Source organism: Lytechinus variegatus, chromosome 6 (genome assembly GCF_018143015.1).
Source record: "Lytechinus variegatus isolate NC3 chromosome 6, Lvar_3.0, whole genome shotgun sequence".
Lineage (NCBI taxonomy): Eukaryota > Metazoa > Echinodermata > Echinoidea > Temnopleuroida > Toxopneustidae > Lytechinus > Lytechinus variegatus.
The window spans coordinates 7,768,761-7,792,855 of NC_054745.1; the positions used below are offsets into that span (position 1 = coordinate 7,768,761).

Here is a 24,095-nt window from a genome sequence, read left to right on the forward strand (position 1 = left end):
GGATAACCGATTTTTTTGGAACCTGTCTATTAGAAAACTGAGTGTTGTAAGACTTTGAAAAGGTAACATCAGTTAACTGGCTAGTTTGAGAGCAACTTACTTGACTTAGGAAAAGGAATCACAAGAAATCGAATGTGAATACAGTTACTAATCAAGAAAAAACTTAATGTTAGTATAAACTATAAATTAAACCATTATTGAAATACATGAAGGCAATGACGAAAAATAAACAACAAGGTTAATATGTATGTATCATAATTATTTGAAAAAATAGATGCAAAATTGAGCTTTATAGTTAAGTGTTCCAATGCCATGACATCGGTCGTATTGGGGTTCAATTTGTTGGTAAGACTGTAATAAAAAAAATACTTCGCGATTCCCCCCTCGTCCCCTACAGATAGTTTATCGCACCGATGCGACTTAACAAATGCTATAATTATTTACACCAAATTATGAATATGTACAAAACAGACTGCCTGATTCCCCCTCTGTTCCCCCAGATTAATAGATAGGTTCTCGCACGGATAGTGCTTAACAAATGCCAGCATTATTACCATTATACATATAACCTAACTAATGAATAGCAGGACCCGTGTGGTAGTGACGTTCAAGGTCAAAGCCATTGGTGACACGTTTCATTCATACGAACTGATCAGGCGCTAGCTAATATAATGGCGTCTCCCGTTGCCGAGCAACCGTCACAAACTCGGACTTCCATCGTCAGAGTGAACAGACGATGGTGCTTCGTGAATAGATTCAATTCTCCACATCATAGAAACACGATCGTACTGTAATATTTGCTAAACAACCACTTTTTCGTGTGACATCAGAGAAATAATTCTACATTACAACCGCATTAACCTAACAATACGATATTCAACTTGCAGAGTTGAATGCGTCTAAGCAAAGATAAATTCTCGTGTGGAAAGGTAAATACATATATACAAATTTCATGAATTCATTTTTTCATAGTAGTTGTATTAGTGCTTATGTGGTATTGATACAGACAATCTGTGCCATGCCTGTTGGATGGATGCATTTCATGTGTGATGACTCTCTCTCCTATATATATATATATATATATATATATATATATATCGAAAAACGTCGTACTGGAAGCGTGGTGGTGTGGCGGTTCTGAATATCACCTTGCAATCATAGGGTCTCGTGTTCGAACCCCACCTGGTTCTAGCGTCCTTACTCAAGGCTTCAATCAACGCTTTGCCCCTAGCCACCAAGCCGCCCAACAGGCTCCGAAAAAAGTCTCTGTCATAGATTGATATAGCAATACATAGAAGCCAATGTTTATTATAATTATTATTGTTGTTATTATCATTAGGCCTATGATTGTTGTTTTTGTTGTTTTTAATGATCATTTGTTATCAAATTATTATTATTATCATTTTCCTACTATTGAACCAATTTAGAAAGCCTCACGATCCTCACTGGCCACTATTAACCAAGAAACTTTTTTTTAATTCTCTTACAGTATGTGATTAACATGTAAGACATGGGGTCTGCGGCAAGTGCAAGGAAGATTCCGCCAGCCGATAAATTTGAAACAGTAGAACCAGTCCCAGATTCTGCAGGAACAGCAACAGAAAGCAACAACAAAACAGATGGGTCTCCTGGAAAACCACAATCGACTGATTCAACCGACCCTGCAGAAAGTGAAACTGTTCAAACTGACGGAGGTACCCTTGGAGGAAATTCCGATGGCTCTCTGGGACCTACGGATACCATTTCAGATGCTCTGCTTGTTGATTTTGCAGATGTAAAGTTGAGGCGACAGGATCACAAGATACGCGACAAGATCAAACAGCGCCTCGTTCCTGTTAAAGAGAGTATCCAATACATTCGAGAGTGCAATGAATTTTCCTGTACCTTATGCAACAAACATATGAGGGATATCAATTTATTTTCTCGTGACTCTAAAATAGGCCTCACAGCAGCAGCGGACGCAATGGGGATTGACACAAACCATTGCAAAATGTTTAACTATACATGGACAAAAGGAACAAAGTTAAAGGAGATTGAAGATGCGCAACCAAGTGAAGAGCTTCCATCCGAAATAAAAGAGATTTTTACCTTTTACATGGAACTCCTAGGCTCGACCTGGAATTTCACCGACAAGTCTGATTTCTTTTGCTTGCAACTTGAGGAAGATAGATGTCTCTCCGTCATTGTCGACTGGCTTTTACACCTAGGTGAGAAGGGGTGTTCGATGAACAAATGGGTTGAAGATATGGTCTTCGATGCAATGAACATTTTGGAAAACGCATGTAGGAGACTACCACCGTTGGCACCTAGGCATCACCGCGCGGTTCCTGCCATTCAGAAGCTTTGTGAATCAACGGACAGTCTGACGCAGACAGTTGCGTTTATGACTTTAGCAAGGCTAGTGAAGAAAGAAGAAGCAGACAAGCTGTCCACGAATTATGAATGCATCGTATCGCTGCTGTCTCTCTTGGAGAAGTGCCTGTCGGATCCAAAACACCACACGAAGGTCACACGGCGGACATCAAAGAAGCGTTCTACTGTGATATGTCTGGCTGCAATCGAGCTGCTCCAGGCTGTAGAGGAACTGGCTATCAACGACAACAACAAGCAACTCATTGTAGCCAAAGGGGGAATTCCAATTCTTGGGAAATTACTCGAACCAAAGTGTTCGAAGGAGGAGAAGACATCTGCAGCCAACACAATCTGGAGACTTGCATTTCTGAAGGAAAATAAAGAGAAACTCCGCAAAGAACAGTCTATTATTTACAGTAAGTAAGACCCTTCATCTCTATTTACATTAGGAATTATCAAAGGGGAAATGCGTCTCATGGGCTCACTTTGGTATATAACAACAATAATAAGGATACTACTCTTACTACTACTACTAATAATAATGACAATAATAATATGCAACATTTTTACAGCACCTAATACAATGCTTATAAGCGTTGAAGACTACATACATGGTCCCGACTCTCGTCTTTAAACCAGTAGTTATGGGCTTGAATCTTGGGCATGGCGTTATTGTCAGTTGAGGTCAATGGGAAGCATGGCCGTAATAATTCATTAAATGCACAAATGGCTTGAAAATAAGTGAGGGCTATGGTTGCATGCAATAATAATAGGCCCACACTACTGAATTTAGAAGGCGCCATATCATTGATATATGAAATCCATATCCTATTATCAGATGTGACTGAGAACTCCCAAAGTGAGCACGAAAATCTCCGTACAGCCTGCATGGGAGCTCTCTTCGAAATTTACGAATCCAGACTTCCCGAAGGCCTAAAGAACAGGAAAACGGCTAACGAGTCACCGCAGAGGGCGCCAGTGGACACTGCAAAGTCAACTGGACACATCATGCTCAGTTACAAATGGGAACACCCGTCCAAACCTGTGATGAGAGAGTTCAAGAAGGAGCTTCGAAAAAGAGGGTACACCGTATGGATGGATGAGGACCATATGAGTAAGTCTACATTACAGTAAATATGAAATTGAATGCTTGTTTTTAACCAATCGAATAATTCACCTCTGCCCCCTTTTTCTTTAAAACAAGTAATTTTCACGTATAAATTCAGTTTCTTCTTTGGTTCGTCTCTAACTACTTCATCGTTTTTTCCTCTTCAAATTATTTATTTTTTATCAAAGTTATAATTCTGTCTTCTTTTTGTGTAAAGTTATTCTTATTTTCTTTTCTTAGCAATTTTTTTAAATCTCATCTTTAGACTCTTGTTGAGTTATTCTGTCACCCCTCCCGCTACTTAATATCAGAGTCAGGCGCGTACGCATGATTTTTGAAAGGGGGGGGGTTCGAGCTGATTTTCTTTTTTTAAATCTCCCGCCCAGTCTCTATAAAGTGATGAGCGGGGGGGGGGGGGGGGGAGGTGATGATTTTTTTTTTTCAGCGCTGCAAATAAGACAATAACATTTAAGTGGGGATGGGTATGTAACAGTGCGGTCATGACCCGCGAGCGAGCAGAAATGTTCTCGTTTTTTGCGTTGAAAACATAACCTTTTTGTCAATAGTTTGTTGGTATCATAGTCGATGCTACATGTCCTTCGGATCGTAGCACTCATGATATGGCCAACCGCGTAGCCAGGATTTCATTTTGGAGGGGGCGGTAAATGCACGCGAAGCGTGCCAACACTTACAGAGCGCGCGAAGCGCGCTCCCTAGGGGGTGGGTGCAGGGAGGGGGAGCTTTTAGTGTTTCATAAATTAAAATGAAAAGGAGCCGTTTCTCTTGTCTCTAGTACCTCCAATTCGGTTGACTATATTGCGATTTTGAACCTTGTTTTCAAAAGTGATTGTAAACGCACAAAAGAGGTATACAATGGAGGAAATTAAAATGATAATAACTCCGCGCGAAGCGCGGAAGCTAAAGTGATTTATCAATTTTTCTTGCCATAAAAAGGGTCCCGAGAAAAGGGTATTCTCAAAGATATATTGAAACTTTCTTTGGAAAGATCAGATTTGATTACAAACAATTTAGCATCAGTGCATATTTTTAACTCGCAAAACAGAGAAGATTGGTAGAGGAAGATATTCCTCCCCGCGAAGAGCAATGAAACTCTGAAATTTCAAAGGGCGGACGTTTCATCAAATGTAGATATCTCTAATACCCAAGATTATTGAACTTCATTACAAGGAAAATAGTGCGCATAAAGTTGAAACTTCTGTGATTTATTGAAATTATCTATCTATATAATAAAGGATGATTAATTTTTTTGACTTATCCTGAAGCGCTTCATTTTGAATATAAAGAAACTTAAGTGTCATTCAAAATTTCAAACTGAGGGCGCAAAACAGGACAGGAGATGAATGTATACAGGGAAATGACATGAAGTTTAATACAATTTGATAAAAAAAATATTGTACTTTTTTATTTAATACGACACGAATTCCATACCTTCCTCTTTTTAAATTAGGAACCTGTTTGCCCCCAAATTATGGTTGTTTATAGTAATGAGCTGAAAAGCGGGAGAAGCTGACTTTATGGAGGTGACGGCAGAAACTGATATAAAGATTTTACCCGCTCTGTGCCGACCAGACCAGAAGTTGCGCGATCAATTGAAAAAAAGAGATAACTTCATACATTTACTTCGGCCTATAACCTTACTCAAATTCATGCCCTAATGTATACAATTTTAACTTTAACTGGCAAGAAGCACATAGCTGAGGTGGAAAAACAGGGTTAGAGAAAAGGTGGGGGAACAATGGAGAACTTCAATATTGTCATTTAACCGCGCGCAGCGCGGAAGCAAAATTCATATATGAATTTAAAGCAAGAAGAGTGAAGGAGTTTCTATTTTGAGAAAAAAATAAAGAATAAATAGAAAAAAACACAAAGCTACCTTTCTTCCCTTTCCTTCCTTCCCTTTTCCTTTTTTCCTCTCCCTTTTTCCCTTTTTTTTTCTTTTTGGGGACGTTTTTTTTTTTTTTTTTTTTGGGGGGGGGGGCGACCGCCCCCCTGGCTATGCGCCTGGATATGGCCTTGATCAGAACACTAGAAACTTGAGAAATGTCATGAATAATTACGAGCGAGCGGAGCAAGCGAGCCGAAATGTTTGCGTTTTTCCGTCAAAACATACAAATCTTCTCAATAGCTTGTTGGTAATGATTACATATTAGTTGATAATACATGTCCTTCTGCTCGTAAGTCTCAAGATATGGCCTTGATCAAGAAACTATAAACTTAAGAAATTTCATAAATGATTACGAGCGATCGCAGTGAGCGAGCCGAAATTTTCGCGTTTTCCCGTCAAAACATACATTTCTTGTCAATAGTTTGTTAGTAAATCAAGTATTAGTCGATGCTACATGTCCTTCTATTCGTAACACTCATAATACGGCCTTGAACAGGAGACTAGATACTTATGGAATTTCATAAATTATTACGAGCGAGCGGAGCGAGCTAACCGACATTTTAGCGTTTTCCGTCATTTTGGTTTTCATATTGGTAAAACATATTTTGTAAGAAAACGTACATGTCTTTGTCTTGGTTCACTTGTATTCATAAGTATACATCATGATAATCATGTATGGCCTTGTTAATGGCGATACCGTGATCATGTCGGCGACATGCGGAAATAAAAGATATAATAAAATGGAGCGAGCGAAGCGAGCGAAATTTTTTTCTGTGTTTTTCGTCGGAAACATGAGATTCTGTTCATTATTGCTGTCATATACATTATTGGGTAGGGGAACTGTCCGTAACCAGACCAAGGAGTTATCAGGCTCTTGCCCGATAACTCCTTGACCAGACCGACCTCTGGGGAGACAAGCAAAAAAAAAAAAAAAAAAAAAAAAAAAAAGGAAACGAAAAGGGGGGGGGGGGGTTTGAACCCCCGAAACCCCCCCCCTTGCGTACGCGCCTGATCAGAGTAATGGATATTTTTTTTTCTCTCTCGTTCTCCGATTAAAAATCTGCTCCTTGTGCTCATCCCCTTCTATTTTCTCGTTCTATGCTCTCCAAAATGTTATATACATTTCACATTTCTAACACACTTTAATGTAGAGAAACTGCCTCAAATGCTTACTTGGTGACTATTTGCATACAACATGAATATTTTGACAGTTGTCATTTCTTGGAAACGCATATTTTGTTCTCCATTTTCTGAAATTTAATATTAGCTCGTGTAAGAGCATGAAAGTCAAAGAATACGATCAACGAACGTTTGGAAAAGATTGGACAAGCAATTAGAAAGTTAATGCTTTGGGTATCATCCTATCAGGAATTCTAATATTAATAAAGATCAATAATGTACCTCTTTTCCACTTGGACACTGACAAACATTTAATTTTGCTCATTGTAATGATATAAAAATAATAATCATTTTCATGACGTAATGTTTTGAAACCTCGAGTACATGATAATGAACACTAGATAATAGAGAAATTAAGTAAAAGATGTACTAAGATAATGGGGAAATTGTCTATAAGCTGGTTGCATTGCTAATGGGGGGGGGGGGGTCTGTATTCCATCGGTGATCTCAATATTCAAATGCCCATACCTTTCTTTTTTTTTGGGGGGGAGGGGGTATCTTCCGAAAACTTTCATTGATCTTGACTTTTCCCATTTAGATAAATTCGACTATTGTCATAGTATTCAGTCTTCTTTGATGTCGTCTCCCTTCTGTCTCTTGTTCCAGTGGGTGATAAAATCGGTGCCATGTCCGAAGCGGTAGAGAATGCGGACATGGTGATAGCCTGCATTACACGTGGCTACCAAGACAGCCAAGACTGCAGAACAGGTAACTGAGATACTTCCTCTACTTGGATCAAGTACAAGTTGAAATTTTGTTGTTGCATGCGTTGCACACTTTCCTCATGACTTGGTAGTTTTCGATTTGCACGTCATCCACATTTAGTTGATGGGACGTGTACAAAGTAATAATAATAATTGGATTTATATAGTGCTTTTCCACAGGATACAAAGCGCTGTTAATAGACCAGTTCGTAGTTACTTCATGGGCGATTTTGGTCAAATGACCTTTCATTTCTTTCATTATGATAGGCAGATTTTAAAGCAAGGTATTACGTAATCTTGCCTTACATAGCAGGATGAAGAAATTGAATAGACCAGGTGACCAGAATAGCATACCAATGGACACTTATTCCTACTTTGAATGCATATCATAGCATGTTGCACGATGTACTTGGCATATTGTGAAATACCAGTCGTTCGTGGACGCATTGTTGTTTTTTGTGGATGTAAATGAAAACCAGAATTCAAAAGGATATATGAATAATCAAGATATCAAAGTTGGTGCTTATCTCATTACATTTTTAAACCACCATATCACTTGAGTACAAATGACCTTCCTCTGATCGTGCATAGAATATTTTGATCATGCGCAGAAAGGAACTACGAACTGGCTTATTGCATAAGACAAGTTAAGATTTATGGTCATATGAGTGTGTTTTGAGATGTTTTCTGAAGAGGTTAAGAGAAGAGAGGTTTCGAAGAGATGGAGGGAGAGTTAAGCAACAAACACAGTGTTACCACAGTGTGTACCACAGTGTGTACCACAGTGTGTACCACAGTGTGTACCACAGTGTGTAACACAGTGTGTACCACAGTGTGTTCACAGCGTGTACCACATGTGTTTAATATATTATTTTGGGACGTGTGGTAACACCGTGTTTACAACACTGTGTAACACAGTGTTGCCACACAGTCGCCACATAGTCCGAAACACATATTAAACACACTGTGTACCACACGTTTATAACCACATAGTCCTTTACACTGTGGCATTCACCACATAGTCCACCACACTATGACATCAACCACATAGTTCACCACACTATGACATACACCACATAGTCCACCACACTATGACATCAACCACATAGTCCACCACACTATGACATATACCACAGAGTCCACCACACTATGACATATACCACAGAGTCCACCACACTATGACATGCACCACATAGTCCACCACACTATGACATACACCACATAGTCCACCACACTATGACATATACCACATAGTCCACCACACTATGACATATACCACATAGTCCACCACACTATGACATATACCACAGAGTCCACCCCACTATGACATATACCACAGAGTCCACCACACTATGACATACACCACATACTCCCCCACACTATGACATACACCACATAGTCCCCCACACTATGGTGCTCATCTTACTGTGATGTCTACCACACAGTCCACCACACGGACATTGACTACACAATCCACCAAACTGTGGTATGCATGTGCCACTAGCTCATTTACCACATGCAGTCCACTACATACCCATGCAGCACATACCATGTAGACCACTGCAACACAGGCCAACTGGAACGAAGCACAGTGTCCCGCAATCTTGACCACAAAAGTATACCATCATTGCCAATTAGTGCTGATCTCAATAGGAGTGGAAGCTAATAATAGTGTCACCAATTCAAATCAAATTTTAGAATATATCTTTCATCATTTTGCATACCCAGTTGTAAAAAAAGAAAAAAAAAAATCAACACTAAAAATTTCCATCCTCCTGATCACAACATAATTGATTTGAGAATTTGTCTGTTGTCACTGGCTGTAGGTACTTGGGTGGTTGTATCATGGTAGACATTGTGCTTTGGTCCCAATCTGAAGAGTAGGGAGAGCAATCCACAAGACACGAGAAAATATAATTAGAAATAAAAAATGAAAAAATTCATTTCGTTCAGTTTAATAAACAGTAATAAAATAAAAGCAACATGAAAATAACTGGGTCATAAATACCAGCACAGTGAATACAAACATGAATTTTTCTCCTCGATTTTCACAAGTAAACATACGTTGTGGAATGAAATTGTTTGGGGAAAACAAGCCTGGTATGAAATATTTCTTAAATGTAAACATATTAACGGGGTACTCCAGGCTAACATAATACAATTTTAACAAATAAAGTAAAATGAGACAAACAAAATACTGAAAATTTCATAAAAATCTGACAAGGATGACAAAGTCATTACATTTTTAACTTTTGCATTACTAGGGCAAAACAGTGCTATGCATGTCTTCATGAATATGCAATGAGCAAGCTGATGATATCCCCACTGATCTTTTGTATTTTATTTCAAAAAATTATATTTAGTCAAATTTTGTCACCAAATATAATTACAAAAATTGGATTGACAACTGATTTAGTTTGTAAGAAAATCATTGTGCCAACTTATTTTGTTACAAGGGAGACATGTCGTGTACACATGTAGGAAAATATGAAATGATCATGATTTTATTAAATAAAATAAGAAAAAGGAAGGTGGGGACATGACATCATTAGTCAACCTATTGCACATTCATGATGACTTGCATATGACTATTTTCACAAAATATTGCTAAGCTTGAAATTCTATAACTTCAGTATTTGCTGTCAGATTTTCAGCGTTTTGCTCGGTGGATTTTACTATATTTATTTTGATATGTACCCCTTTAAGGTATCTAACATTTATGAGTCTATATTCTGACAAATTTATCTTTGAGGTTGTTCTTTCATTCAAATGCAAGTATCTTCATTCGAAACAAGATTTGCAAGGTTACAAGTGATGAAAACACCGAACTAAAATAACCTGTTTAACCTTAAAAGAAAAGGTTACTTGAAAAAAAAAACAAGTGGAACGCCTCTGACAGTCTCGCCTGCGTCACGCAATTCAATATAGCAACAATGCTGACTTTGAATAAAAACAGTGATACTTGATTACCCTCATGTTCAAGTTTACTTTCAAAGTTATGAAGACATTTCTAAAATTACTCCCAACATAGTCAAAGTTAAATGACATTTGACCTTAATCATTTGACTAAACACTAGTGCAAGACTATCAATGATACTTGATTACCCTTATATCCAAGTTTCATGAACCAGATCCATAATCTTTCAAAGTTATGACATTTAAAAAAATATCTCGAGCATGGTCACAGTTCATTGACCCTAAGTGACCTTTGACCTTAATCATGTGACCTAAAACTCATGCAAGATGATAAGTGAAACTTAAAGCTTGTGTATAGTTTTGGTAAATCCACCAAAATGCACCTATCACTATTCCAATTCATTGCTAGCTAATATGAATGGATATGCCCTATAACAGTTATGATGTGGAGGATATGAAATGAAAATGTGTTTTACAGGATAAATTTTGCAATTTTACATGGAAATTTAACTTGATCGGGTCACCCGATCAAATTAAAATATCTGTGCGTTTTTGTCTTTCAATTAAATCCTATTCCAAATCATGGAATGGGCTTAAACTTTTAAGATATGTTCTTTGTAACTTTTGGATATCTCATCACTAAATTTATAAAATAAGCGCTTGAATGCCCATTTTTTAAATTTAAAACAAGCATCGCCGAGAGAGGGCGCTATATATCCAAGATTTGAATATTTGAAATTTTCTCAGAGAAGTGCAGTTGGAAAAATATCTAACGGTCTCTACGCTTCAGTAAGACTGTCATATTAGATGATATTCGATTATCAATCACATTATTGACCCTTTACCAAAGCTATACACAGGCTTTAAATACTCATGTCCAATTTTCCTAAACTAGGTCGATAAAATTCCAAAGTTAAGATGACATCTCAAAAACTTTGGTTAAAGATTTCAATTTTGATAACCAAACATGGTCAAATTTTATTGACCATAAATGATCATTGGCCTTGACAATGTGACCTGAAACTCATTGTCAGTGGTACTTGATTACCCTTATGTTCAAGTTCATGAAATAGGATCATGATGATGACAGTTAAAAAAATTAACAGTTCAGGTTTCAGTGCTGTGACCTTTGACTTTGATCATGTGACCTGACAGGCTGACACTAATGTAAGATTATCAGCAATTTAACTTTTGTACAAGTTTCATAAAATAGGCCCTTATATTTTTAAAGTTATGACATAAAAAAAACTTAGACCCTAAATGAACTTGATCATTCAACCTGGACACTCATGCAAGATGATCAGTGATACTTCGTTACACTTATGTCCAAGTTTCATGAACTAGGTCCATATACTTCCTAACTCCTAAGTTATGACATTTCAAAAACTTAACCTCAATGGTTAAGATTTCAATGTTGACGACGACGCCGCCGTAGTCGGAAAAGCAACGCCTATACATGTAGTAAAGCAAATCCCTACCATCACAGAGAGTTGTGAAATTTCGAAACAGGAACAAGTAACCAACATTTATTTTTCAAAAATAAGAACACTTTGCATATATTTTGCCTTTTCACACCTATATACAAATATCAGAAAAATATGAACAAGAGCCAAAAAATGTCCACAAATCTCTTGCATGAAGTGCATATACTAGCTTCCATATAGCTGCATATAAGTATTCCTTTGTATTAGTTGGAACTTGGAAACAGTATCAAACGGAAGGCACATGGCAAGAAAATGATTTGTCATAGTATAAATATAAAAATATATCAATCTGAGTTTGATGAATATCTCAAGGTGATAAAGCAGGAGTTGGCATGTCATGATAAATTTTGAAAGCACACACTATATAAACCTGAGTTGGCTGTATTAGCAGACATGTCATAATACATGAAAGACATTTTCGTGTAATATATACCCATGATCAGAATAAAATGGGTTTTTTAATGACTCGTATGAGGCAATATTAAGGCTTATTTCCAAACAAAAAAAAAGGTATCACACTTAAACCTGCTTTTCTGCACGTCTTCGAGATGCACAGACATCTTTCAGCTTCTGGCCCATGCGTGCACGTACTTGGCCCGTGGAAGTGCAGGGAAATTGTTGTCATGCTTGTTGTGTGTGCTGAATATAAGAAAATGAAAGGACACAAAAACTGGCTCAAAGTCTCAAACTTTTATCAAAGACTCTACATCATATATAAATATTAATTAAAGCCAAGTCAAGTTCCGTCTGTTTGTGACTGTTGGTTACTCAGCTGCAGTGGAGTATCTAAGAGTCACAAACACAACAAAAAAACCATGCATACCCATGAAACAGGATTATAATATTAGGGGCGGATAAGTTAAAGCAAGAAAATCAAGATTTCAGGCTCGGTAATCTTATTTCTATAGTCCTACTTGATTGAAAATATCTTATGAAATGACAAGGAAGTGACTTAAAGGAAATTAAGTTCTTAAACTGGTTGATTGTCTAAGCCTTTGACTCTGTGAATTTCTAATTTTTTTGGTCCGCCGCTCTGGAAGAAATTGTACCGGTGACAGGCAGCATCATTGTAAAATGTAAAATGACAAGACATTTGTGAAGATCAATCACTTACTTAAAACATTAAAATGTTTTCTATGGTTACGTAGATTCAAATCAAAGTCGGTGTCCTTTTCCTCCGTTTTCTGTTAGTTTGTTTTTGTTTCCACATCAAAAACTTATTTTCACCGTAGATTACCATTTGGAGAGACTGTGCTATTCTAGTACATGTAGTTTCTCTTTCAGGGAGATTCACCCTAACCCTCCGCCTTGAAATTATTGACAAGCTTGGTAATATGAGAAATTACAGAGCATCTTCCTATTTACAGTAATTGTGATATTCTGAATTCATTTGTAGATTCACGCAGAGACAATCATTCTTGGCAAAATACACAAGAAAATGTAAAAGCTATCAAAGGGGAAGTTCACCCTGATGAATAATTGGTTGTAATAAGAAACAAAAAAAAATTGAGAAATATATCAGTGAAGGTTTGATAAATATCATTAAAGAACAGAGTTTTTTTTAGAATATGATTTTATGACATCACAGACGATATGAATTGGCCAAAATGCAATTTTTTCAAAAATTGAAAGTGATTTTTTTATTTTTGCGGTGGATATATCCTCAGACACATCATTTCATAGCCCCTTCTACTAGAATTTACCATAACGCAAATCTGTGTGTGAGACACGGTGTTATTTGTGAATGTTGATATGCCAGGGCTAGCAATGGAAATTCATCCATTTAGAGTGCCAATATCCTACAATGATATACCAAGAGAGTCAGAAAAAAACTTTAACATTTAAAAAAATCACCAATTTAATGAAAAAGCATGTCCGGAAAACATAACTCTCATCTCATATAGATGTATGTCCTGAAAGAGCATCTACTCCATCATAATTTCAGATACAATTTTTATGTGGTATATGTTTAACCTTCGATAATTAAGAGGTATTCTTTGTTGTGATGTAAAATTCTATTTGCACCAAAAGCATGAATGCAATGCTCTGGAGAAGATACTCTTTCTGGACATATGAGAATTTTGTTTTCTGGTCATGATTTTTCATTTAATTGGCCACAGAATCTTGCCGTAAATAATAAACTTTTAAACTGACCTTTATGGTTCCGCTGGTCTTCAGTCTTTTTCTTCTTTAGAAGCTCTGCCATAGCAGATCTGTCAGCTTTCCCAACCTGCAACCAAAAATGGAAATAAAATATGAACAGATATGGAATATGTTTAGAATTTTTAAAATCAAAATTTAATGTAGCCCCCCCCCCTCCCCCGCTCAACATTTTTCAAGACCATCCAGCTACGATTTTTTGGGGTGACCGCGCCGCGCCACTCACATTTAAGTCTCGCATATCTTCTGAGTTCAAATTTGCGACACCTGGGTACGCAGTCATGTGCAAATCCAATGCAATTCTGTATCTAGACTAGGAATCCAGACAAAATTCATAAGTGTATCATTATTTTTAGTTTTTCTAATGAATTTTCTTTTATTGAAGTAGTACCACCAATACTTTCCAATTCCATCAATTTTTTTTTCAAGTAGAAATTTAAGAGCAATTTTTTGAATCACCACTGGCAGCGATATCAAGTTATGTATAAGTCATTTTTTTTTTTGCAAATCACAGAATAAAGTCTGGCCTGCTTCAGGTAAACACTTATCACTTTGGACTAAATTTCCTGGCTAGTATGCTTCAAAATTTCCTGATCCATGCACGTCTTAAAAATTTAAGTTGAATGTAAAGTTTCAACGTACCCTCTTTCTCACATCTTTTTTGAGGTTGAAGCCTCATCCTCCATGTCCTCATCTGTGGCATCAGACTCATCCATAGCCTCATCTACTCTGGTTGCGGTGTTTAGGAACTCCTCTTTCTTTAGTACATCAGCTTTTTTTCTGTAAGGGACAGGCACATTAAGGACAGACATAAATAATCAGAGTAATTTCAAAGAGCCATTTATGAAATGCATTGTAAAAATGGGGTTTTAGCATTATTAGAATTATTACTACAGAGTATAGACAAGTTATCAAATCAGAATTCAGACACCAGTTTTTAAGTTATAGACATAAATAATTTTATCTGAATTCTGTACACACAAACTATTTTGAGTTGTAGACATTTTTTCAGTAGATCTAAATAAGATAATTATTATTTAAAAACTAGTAAGAATCTTTCACATCATTAAATTTGTCCCCAAATTTGTTAATTAGCCGATGTAATGCTAATCCAGTCTAGCCAGGAGGCTTCTAGAGAGTAAAAATCATTTACTAACGTAACTTACTCTCATACGAAGCCAGGGCTTCTATTGTATACATGTGCATGTAGGCAGCCAAAACCTGAAACTTTTGCCCCCGAGATTTCTACTTTCTCTCTAAAAGATCTAGCCCTAAATCATGTACCTGGGATACAACTTCATTTCCGACATTTCTATGCTATGGAATTTATTTTTAGACAAGAATTCATTAAAAAAATGAAAAATTGTCATGAAAAAAAGAGACTTGCCCGATGTTTACACCGCCATCTTGTTTTCTATTGTTCTTCACCCACGATACGGACGCTTGAGTCGCGTAACGTGGGTGAGAGTAGCCAGGCGGCTTCTAGAGAGTAAAAATCATTTACTAACGTAAGGTTACTCTCATACGAAGCCAGGTCTTCCTTCTCATAGACGCGTGCGTCGGGTAACGTTGGCGAAGAACAATAGGAAGTAAGATGGCGGCGTAAACATCGGGCAAGTCTCTTCCGTCTTTTCACAATATTTCTCTCATTTTTTTTGGATGAATTCTTGTTCAAAAATAACGAGAGCGTAGAAATGTCGGAAATGAAGTTTTTTCAATGTACATGATTTAGGCCTAGATCTTTTCTATTAAGGAAAGTAGAAATCTTGGGGGTGAAAGTTTCAGGTGGTTTGGCTTCCGTCGTGTGGGTCAATGAGAAGGAAGACCTGGCTTCGGATGAGAGTAACCTTACGTTAGTAACTGATTTTTACTCTCTAGAACTAGAAGCCGCCTGGCTAGGTGAGAGTAAGGCCATGTTTATGCTTCCACTTTTCAGGCCAGAATCAGCGTTTCCAAACGTGATTAGTCCAAAACACGGTTGCGTCCATGCTTACTTTCATTTAAACGCTGTTTCAAAACGCCGATCGTAAACTCACAAAAAGGTGCGTTTGTAAACGTTGTTTGACCAGAATCAGGCTTTCTGGGGAAGTATAAACAGAACCACGATCATAAACGTGTTTAAATGACGTCATTTGGTACGTGCTTCCGGTGAGATGAAAATCCGCGGGCAAATACAGTCGTATTGCTCCTTGTTATCTCTACGTAAAAACAACAATCGAAAAAAAAAAACTTTTGAAAAAAGGCGCGCCCAATTTGACCTCGCTTTACGATGCGAAGCCAGCTGGAAATCTTGATATGCTCTGAAAAGTTAAGCATAAACAGCACTCCCAGAACCACGTTTACGATCGGCGTTTTGAATCGACGTTTGAAATCGCTGATTCTGTCCTCGCAATGGAAGCATAAACACACCATAAGATACGTTAGTATTAGTCTTGAGGACGCAATGATGATTTTTTTTAGATATGTCATATACTTCTTCATCATTGACGTCTTGACACTCTCTCCATAGTGTCTTAAGCGAAGGACCAAAACAAAGATGGATTTCCCTACACTCTTAAAAATATTGGGTAAAAATGCTTCATGATGGTAATTATGTATCCAACCAACATTGGGCATTTCTTTTGGGCATTTTTATTTATCAAGTGTGATGAAAATTTGCTCATTCTAAAGTAATTTCTGCTTATTTTTTAACCTTACTGGACAATATGCTTCCCGCATTGGGTAAAATACTGCCCCAAATTGGTTGGATACATAATTATCCTCGTGCTGGTTAAAATTTTGCCCAATATTTTTTACAGTGTAGAAAATCCATCTTTTTAAACCAAAATCACAAGAATTCTATTCATTCTTACATCTTCCTACGCCTAATGCGTAGGAAGGTTTTAAATATTATTATAAAAAATATAAAAAAATGAAGATTTCTTACCTAACTGATGCCGCGTTGACCCCCCGTTCCACATGTAAACAATGGAAATACAATAGCGTCGACCCTTGAACCGCTTATGTATGACGTACTTCCGGAAAGCAATCCCGTCTTAACAATTTAGAGATGAAAATTCTTATTTAACAAATCATTAACTAACCCATTAAAATTTATATTTTCATTATAAATAATTCATATTAATATATATAAATTATTTATGATCACGAAATAAATTTCAAGATTTGTTGAATAAGAATTTTCATCTCTAATTTCTATCTCTAAATTTTATATTTTTATATAATAATATTTAACACCTCCCTACGCATTAGGCGTAGGAAGGTGTAAGAATGAATAGAATTAATAGAATTCTTGTGATTTTGGTTTAAAAAGATGGATTTTCTAGGGAAATCCATCTTTGTTTTGGTCCTTCGCTTAAGACACTATGGAGAGAGTGTCAAGACGTCAATGATGAAGAAGTATATGACATATCTAAAAAAAATCATCATCATTGCTTCCTCAAGACTACGTTAGTATAGTATTAGTAAATGATTTTTACTCTTTAGAAGCCTCCTGGCTAGTAGAAAAGATGGAAAGAGCTTACGGCCGTGTTTATGTCGCCATCTTGATTTCGTTGTCTTTCGCTTGGCGACAGCACGCAAATCGCGCGATTCGTTTTTTTATGAATTCTTCTTTAAAAATGAAATCAATATCGCAGAAATGTTACACCCGGTAATCTACTTCACTTGGAAAATAAGTTGAACCCCATGACAGGTAGGCCTACATGTTTTAGGGCTAGATTTAGAGGGAAAGTAGAAATCTCGGGGGCGAAAGTTTCAGGTTTTGTACCAGTACGTGGGTGAATATAGCTCGTGATCCCAGGCGTCAGTGGGGAGTAACCCTACGACTACGTAGAGTACTATGTAGAGCTAAATTCATAGTTACCCAGGCCAGGAAACTCCCGCCCGCGTAGTGGGCGGGAGTTCCCTGGGTTAAATTTAAAGGCAGTGTATACAGCCACACGCGTGTGTCTTTACCATCCAGCCACACGCGTGTGGTTATATCCAGAACACCTATCTGTGGATACCGCCACACGCCGCCAGTAATAACAGTAAAACACGTACGGTATGTAGGTCTGACCGTCTATATCACGATAAAAATAACCTCATTTCTTCATTAAATTTTAAACCCCTTTGATATCCTTAGATCGTTTCAATTTCATTCTCACCGTCTTCTCTCCTTGCTTTTCTTGTCTTGTTACAAACGGTCGTCTGTTTAACAGCAAATTCTCTTTTTCTACTTGTGTCAATTCTGGCTTCCTTCGCGGTGGCAGACCCATACAGCGTTAGCGCAGCGACATACACAGTTTGGGTTTCGTACGTACGCGCACATAGCCTAGAGTCAGTAGAGAATCGACACAAGTAGAAAAAGTGTGGAAATTTGCTATTTAACAGGCGGCCTTTTGTAACAAGACAAGAAAAGCAAGGAAAGAAGACGGTGAGAATGAATTGAAACGATTTAAAGAAATCAAAGGGGTTTAGAATGTAAGAATTTAATGAAGAAATGAAGTTATTTTGATCGTGATATAGACGGTCAGACCTACATACGTGTTTTACTGTTATAACTGGCGGCGTGTGGCGGTATCCACAGATAGGTGTTCTGGATATAACCACACGCGTGTGGCTGGATGGTAAAGACACACGCGTGTGGCTGTATACACTGCCTAAATGGCATCATGACTTCAGTTTCAGACGCCTCCAGAATGTCCAGGCTAGTCGAGCACCACATAGCCTATAGATCTATATACATACGGTTCTTCGGCAATTACCCCTGGACAAAGGGAGAGCATAAATAATTACATATTAGGTACAAATCAGGATATAATTATATAATATTGACTGGACACAGCGTCACCCTTGAGGGGAACATCAAATATATTGCCAGCAAAAGAATCATATTGGCCCGAGTCTTTAGACGAGGGCAATATGGGTCTTTTAAGGGCAATATATTTGATGTTCCCCGAAAGAAGAGCCAGTCAATATTTTTATTATCATCCAAATCAGATATCTAGAGCAAAAATCATGATAATGTGGATATTTCTTTTAAAATAGAGTTCTATTGTGTCATGTTAATATCGGTCTAGGCTCTGCACTTTACCATTATGACGTACTTGCAAGCGCTCGGATCCAGCGTTGTCTTTATTATGACGTATATCTGTATATTGTTGGTGCGCGGATCCTTATGAAGCGTATCTCTTTATACGTATCCACAAATGCCCGGATGTGAGACCAGGGAAAATACAAAGGTATATTTTGCGTCGTCTCTGCATGCAAAGTAAATACGCGAATTGAGACCGAGGAAAATACAAACAATATACCTACCCTTCCCGATATTCAGAAAATGTAGGGCAATACGGTTTTGTAAATGACCAGCTCAGATGTCTGATACGGGTGATAATAATGTATATTTACCACTGGCCACTAACACCTTGGCCTTCCACATCCCAGCCAATGTTTCGGCCGTTTCTCTGCGGGGTTCCGGACTCCACCAGGCCCTCAAACTTCGGGTCCACCAAGTTGACCGACATCTTTTTGTTTGTTACAAAATCGCTAGAAGTAACAGTTCCTTGTTTCCACCCAGTGTACTAAGACGCACATGGTTGATATCCTTATCAATTCAAGAAGATTAAGACAAAGTGCAGTAAGATCAGATTCTAACGGGCGTAAATATTGGATGAAGCGATAAACTGTAACGGGCGTCGGTGAGCTTTAGCGAGTGAATTTGAAACGCACATGTATTACACTAGCGCGCTAGCATGCCTCGCCGAAAATAGATTTCCGAGGCCGAGATTTACCGAAGAGTTCCGGATATCTAGTATAGATCTATAACTCTATTAACGTTATAGCCTTTACTGATAGTTTATCCATTGCGATGATGATCTTAAAAGAAAATAAAAAAATCATCAAATATCAAAATTACCGGCAAAATTTCAGTGTAAATTAAAAACTAAATGGAGATTGTATTGGGAATAGTGCATCAAACAATTTTTCAAGTTTAGTACTCCTCCCTGCTCCCCCCCCCCCGCCCTGCGCGAGCTTGAAGACCCTTGTTCTTGCTTGTTAAATTTTTCTCGGGTATGATTGAAGAACTTACTGTGGTAACACTGTGTTTGTTACCCAACTATGTGAGCAAAATTTGTGATTAACTATGTGATCTGAAGTCTAACACTGTGTCCACATAGTTTACACATAGTCAACTATGTGAACACACTGTGGTAACATTGTGTTTGTTACCCAACTATGTGGGCAATTATGTGATTAACTATGTGATCTGAGTCTCACACTGTGACCACATAGTTTACACATAGTCAACTATGTGAACACACTGTGGCAACACTGTGTTTGTTGCCCAACTATGTGGACAATTATGATTAACTATGTGATCTGAAGTCTAACACTGTGTCCACATAGTTTACACATAGTCAACTTTGTGAACACACTGTGGTAACACTGTGTTTGTTACCCAACTATGTGGGCAATTATGTGATTAACTATGTGATCTGAAGTCTAACACTGTGTCCACATAGTTTACACATAGTCAACTATGTGAACACACTGTGGTAACACTGTGTTTGTTACCCAACTATGTGGGCAATTATGTGATTAACTATGTGATCTGAAGTCTCACACTGTGACCACATAGTTTACACATAGTCAACTATGTGAACACACTGTGGTAACACTGTGTTTGTTACCCAACTATGTGGGCAATTATGTGATTAACTATGTGATCTGAAGTCTCACACTGTGACAACACTGTGACCACATAGTTAACACATAGTTTACACATAGTCAACTATGTGAACACACTGTGGTAACACTGTGTTTGTTACCCAACTATGTGGGCAATTATGTGATTAACTATGTGATCTGAAGTCTCACACTGTGACAACACTGTGACCACATAGTTAACACATAGTTTACACATAGTCAACTATGTGAACACACTGTGGTAACACTGTGTTTGTTACCCAACTATGTGGGCAATTATGTGATTAACTATGTGATCTGAAGTCTCACACTGTGACAACACTGTGACCACATAGTTAACACATAGTTTACACATAGTCAACTATGTGAACACACTGTGGTAACACTGTGTTTGTTCCATAAGGGGAGTTTGTTCCAAAGATGGGGGCAAGAGAATGAAAGGAGTTGAAACCAGTCTGTTTTCTGGACTTTGGAATGACATAGGAAGGAACAGTACTGCCGTATTGGTGACACGACATTTGCTCTTAGGACAATTTCGTCTAAGATGTAGGGTTAGCGTTGCAAAGGTTTTTATGTTCGGTTTAGGGTATAGTGTGAAACCAAGGGTTGCAAACATTCGATTAGTGTGTGGAGCTGGGAAACGGGTGATTTCAAATTCAGTGTTGAACCTTTGGCGTTGGTGTTACATGTAGGTCAAGTTTTTCAGTTAAAGATAGTCCAAGGGCCCGTTGCAGAAAGAGTTGCAATCAATCGAAACTCTAAATATCATGCGCAACTTGATTTTCAACCAATCAACAGCGCGCATTTGAGACTTGCGAATTATTTTTTGACTTGCGTTTAAACGCAACTCTTTGTGCAACGGGCCCCTGGATCAGAATTACAAACTCTTAATAAGTTTTGGAGCTAGGGGAAGAAATCCTAATTCCAACACCAACACCGGACTTAAAATCACGCATCGTCGCCGGTGCAAATGTCATGGAACCTAAGTATTATACCCGTTTTATCCATTTTCAGAAGCGTCCTACGCATATGAATGCAAGAAGAAGATCATTCCGGTAAAGGTGATGGACGACTTCAAAGCTTCTGGCTGGCTAGGGGGTATTACGGCCGGAAAGATATACTACATCGTGCAAAAACCCGAGCTCGTCTCGAGGGTACTACCTAGCATTATAGAAAAAGAGTTTACACCGCAGAGAGATATTGTTCAGAATACAAAAGATGTTACGCCAGGTATTTATCATGCTTGATTTCTAAAACCGATTTACTATCACAAATAGACTGACACCCACACACACAGCTGGCAGGAGGGGGGGGGGGGGTGAGGGATGCATATGTTAAATGAATTGGGGAGACAGAGGGCATGCGGGGAACAATGGCAGATATCACACAGAATTTGGGAGATTATTATGCAATACAATCCATAAATATATATTTCAGGAGAATGGTTCATTAATATTTCTCTACGACAGGTAAATGGATAAGATAACTTTCCTTGATCAGTCAGACTGCAGGTCCAAAGGAAGTGGCTTCTTTCATCCAAGTGATATTCATGACTTGAGATGTTTTGCATATTTAATGAGCTTGATGCGGACCAAAACACCTCTTTTCATTCGGTCATTGCTGCTCTAATTGTGCATCGAATTTCATGAATTTGGTACCATTGTAAAGAAGAAGAATCATTCTTTCAGGTCATGTGTTTGGATTTATTCAAAGATTTTGTAATATAGGTTAAAATTTTGATCTAAAATGTGCTACAAAATAAATATTTTCACAAAAGCTGCTATTTTCACACTTTATTTTTGTTTGTAAAATAAGAATTGGTTTAATCGGGTCAAGATCACACTTTTCATTTGCCAAGTACATAAAGCAGTTTGAAAACAAGAATACTGCACTCTGATTGGTCAAAGAGACCACACAATGGCAAATTCCAACGGTCCCAGTGCCTGGGTTCGTGGGAAGGTCACACTTCCCATGTGGTAATCTCCCCAAATACCCCGCGCCTGTTGTTCTGTGAACCTTATCCAGCCAATCAGAACTCTGTATTTCATACAAGTACAAAATTTCAGAAATCTCGTCCTGTACATGTACCTCTGTGGGAAAAGTGTGATCTTGACCCGATTAAAAGGTGCCGCATATGAAGAGTGGCATTGTGAGAAAGTACAGAAGTTCAGCTTTATGGTGATATAGATATCATTGAGGCTCAAAATAAAAAGTTTTGCACAATTTGCAAAAGAAAACAGAGGAAGAAAATTCAGTTTTGAGGCACATTTTCAGGCCAGAAATTTACTTATTTAACAAAATATTGTATACAAAATAAATGACCAATATGAAAGAGTAACTTTTACTCTATCTGATGGTGCAATAATATTTCATTTAACTTGAGTTTAAATTAGGTAAATTCTTAGAGAAAGAAAATCTCATGAATCAAAAGATTTTGTAAGGAGGGGGATTCAGCCACGAGATGATTTGGATGAATCTGGCCTTTTGCTCATTGGCATAGGGACCTGCGGCCTGACTGTGATTTTCACTGGCTAAGAAACGCTATTACCGTAGCAACTGTCGGATATCAATCAACTAACAATTCTTTTCATAGAGAGACGCCCCTAATTTACACGGCTCGACAATTACATATTTAGCCAATTAGAACTTGAGAATAATTGCAATGCACATTTTACTTCCTACAATGTTTTGCACTAATTTGTACCGCGTTTCCTCTTTGATGACAGGTCTTCCACCGCCAGAACAGGAACTGAAGCCACCTCAATCTGTTTCTCAAGTACCTGGATGGGACGCCAAGAGGGTCCAGGATTGGCTAGCAGCGAACAACGTCACGACACGAAACAAGGCACTGAAAGCGTTCAATGGAGTCCAGTTGTTACAGCTTAAAAAACAACTGTCTACAGCGCCCCAAACTTTCTACCAGAGTATGAAAGATGATCTCAAGGTTCCATACCCCGATGTCCTTTCACTTGCAGCTGCACTGGAGCATCTTGATTAGTCACGTGGTATTTGCCGTGAAGGGTCACCTGATAAGAGCATGGCGGATCGCGTCTTATTTCAATAATAACCTAGCGAACCCAAGCAAATATGGGAATAATTTAATAATAGGGTTAATTTAGTCAGAATATGCCTCTCGAATATTCATAGACACACGAAATGTAAGGATATACGAAACGATGACGTCAGTTGCCATGATGTCATGGCGGCCTTGTTGTAAACAAATGAACCCGCCGAAAAAAAGCGTGTGTTTCTCATAGTAGAAAATGGCTTCTATCGGAATTTGATCACTTGCATCCTATTTTTCAGACGGGCCAATGTGTATAGACGACCGTCAGCTGCGACTGTTTAGAACCAGCCCACCATGGCAACTGACGTCACTCTTCGATTTTCTGTGGAGTAATTTCCAGCGCAGCGATTGGTGTGGCGCGATCACTGCAGTCAAGACCATTGACTAGGGTTAGAGTTTCGCCTTGAACATTTTTTTGAAATACATGTTTTCTTAAATTTAGTAAATTGAGGCAAGACTCTGAAAAGGTATGAGTGCACGATTTGGAGTCTGATTCAAAGCCTCAAAAATAAACTTTCGGCCTCCATAG

The 24,095-nt window shown here is 38.0% G+C and overlaps 1 protein-coding gene across 1 annotated transcript; it reads left to right on the plus strand.

Moving 5' to 3' along the window:
• The first annotated feature begins 1,510 nt into the window (after window positions 1-1,510).
• On the plus strand, window positions 1,511-23,860 carry LOC121416781. Its single transcript, XM_041610256.1, has 5 exons — window positions 1,511-2,768; window positions 3,191-3,466; window positions 7,152-7,253; window positions 21,514-21,729; window positions 23,226-23,860. The coding sequence occupies exons 1-5, from the start codon at window positions 1,511-1,513 to the stop codon at window positions 23,495-23,497; spliced, it is 2,124 nt and encodes a 707-aa protein (XP_041466190.1). The 3' UTR covers window positions 23,498-23,860.
• The last annotated feature ends 235 nt before the right edge of the window (window positions 23,861-24,095 follow it).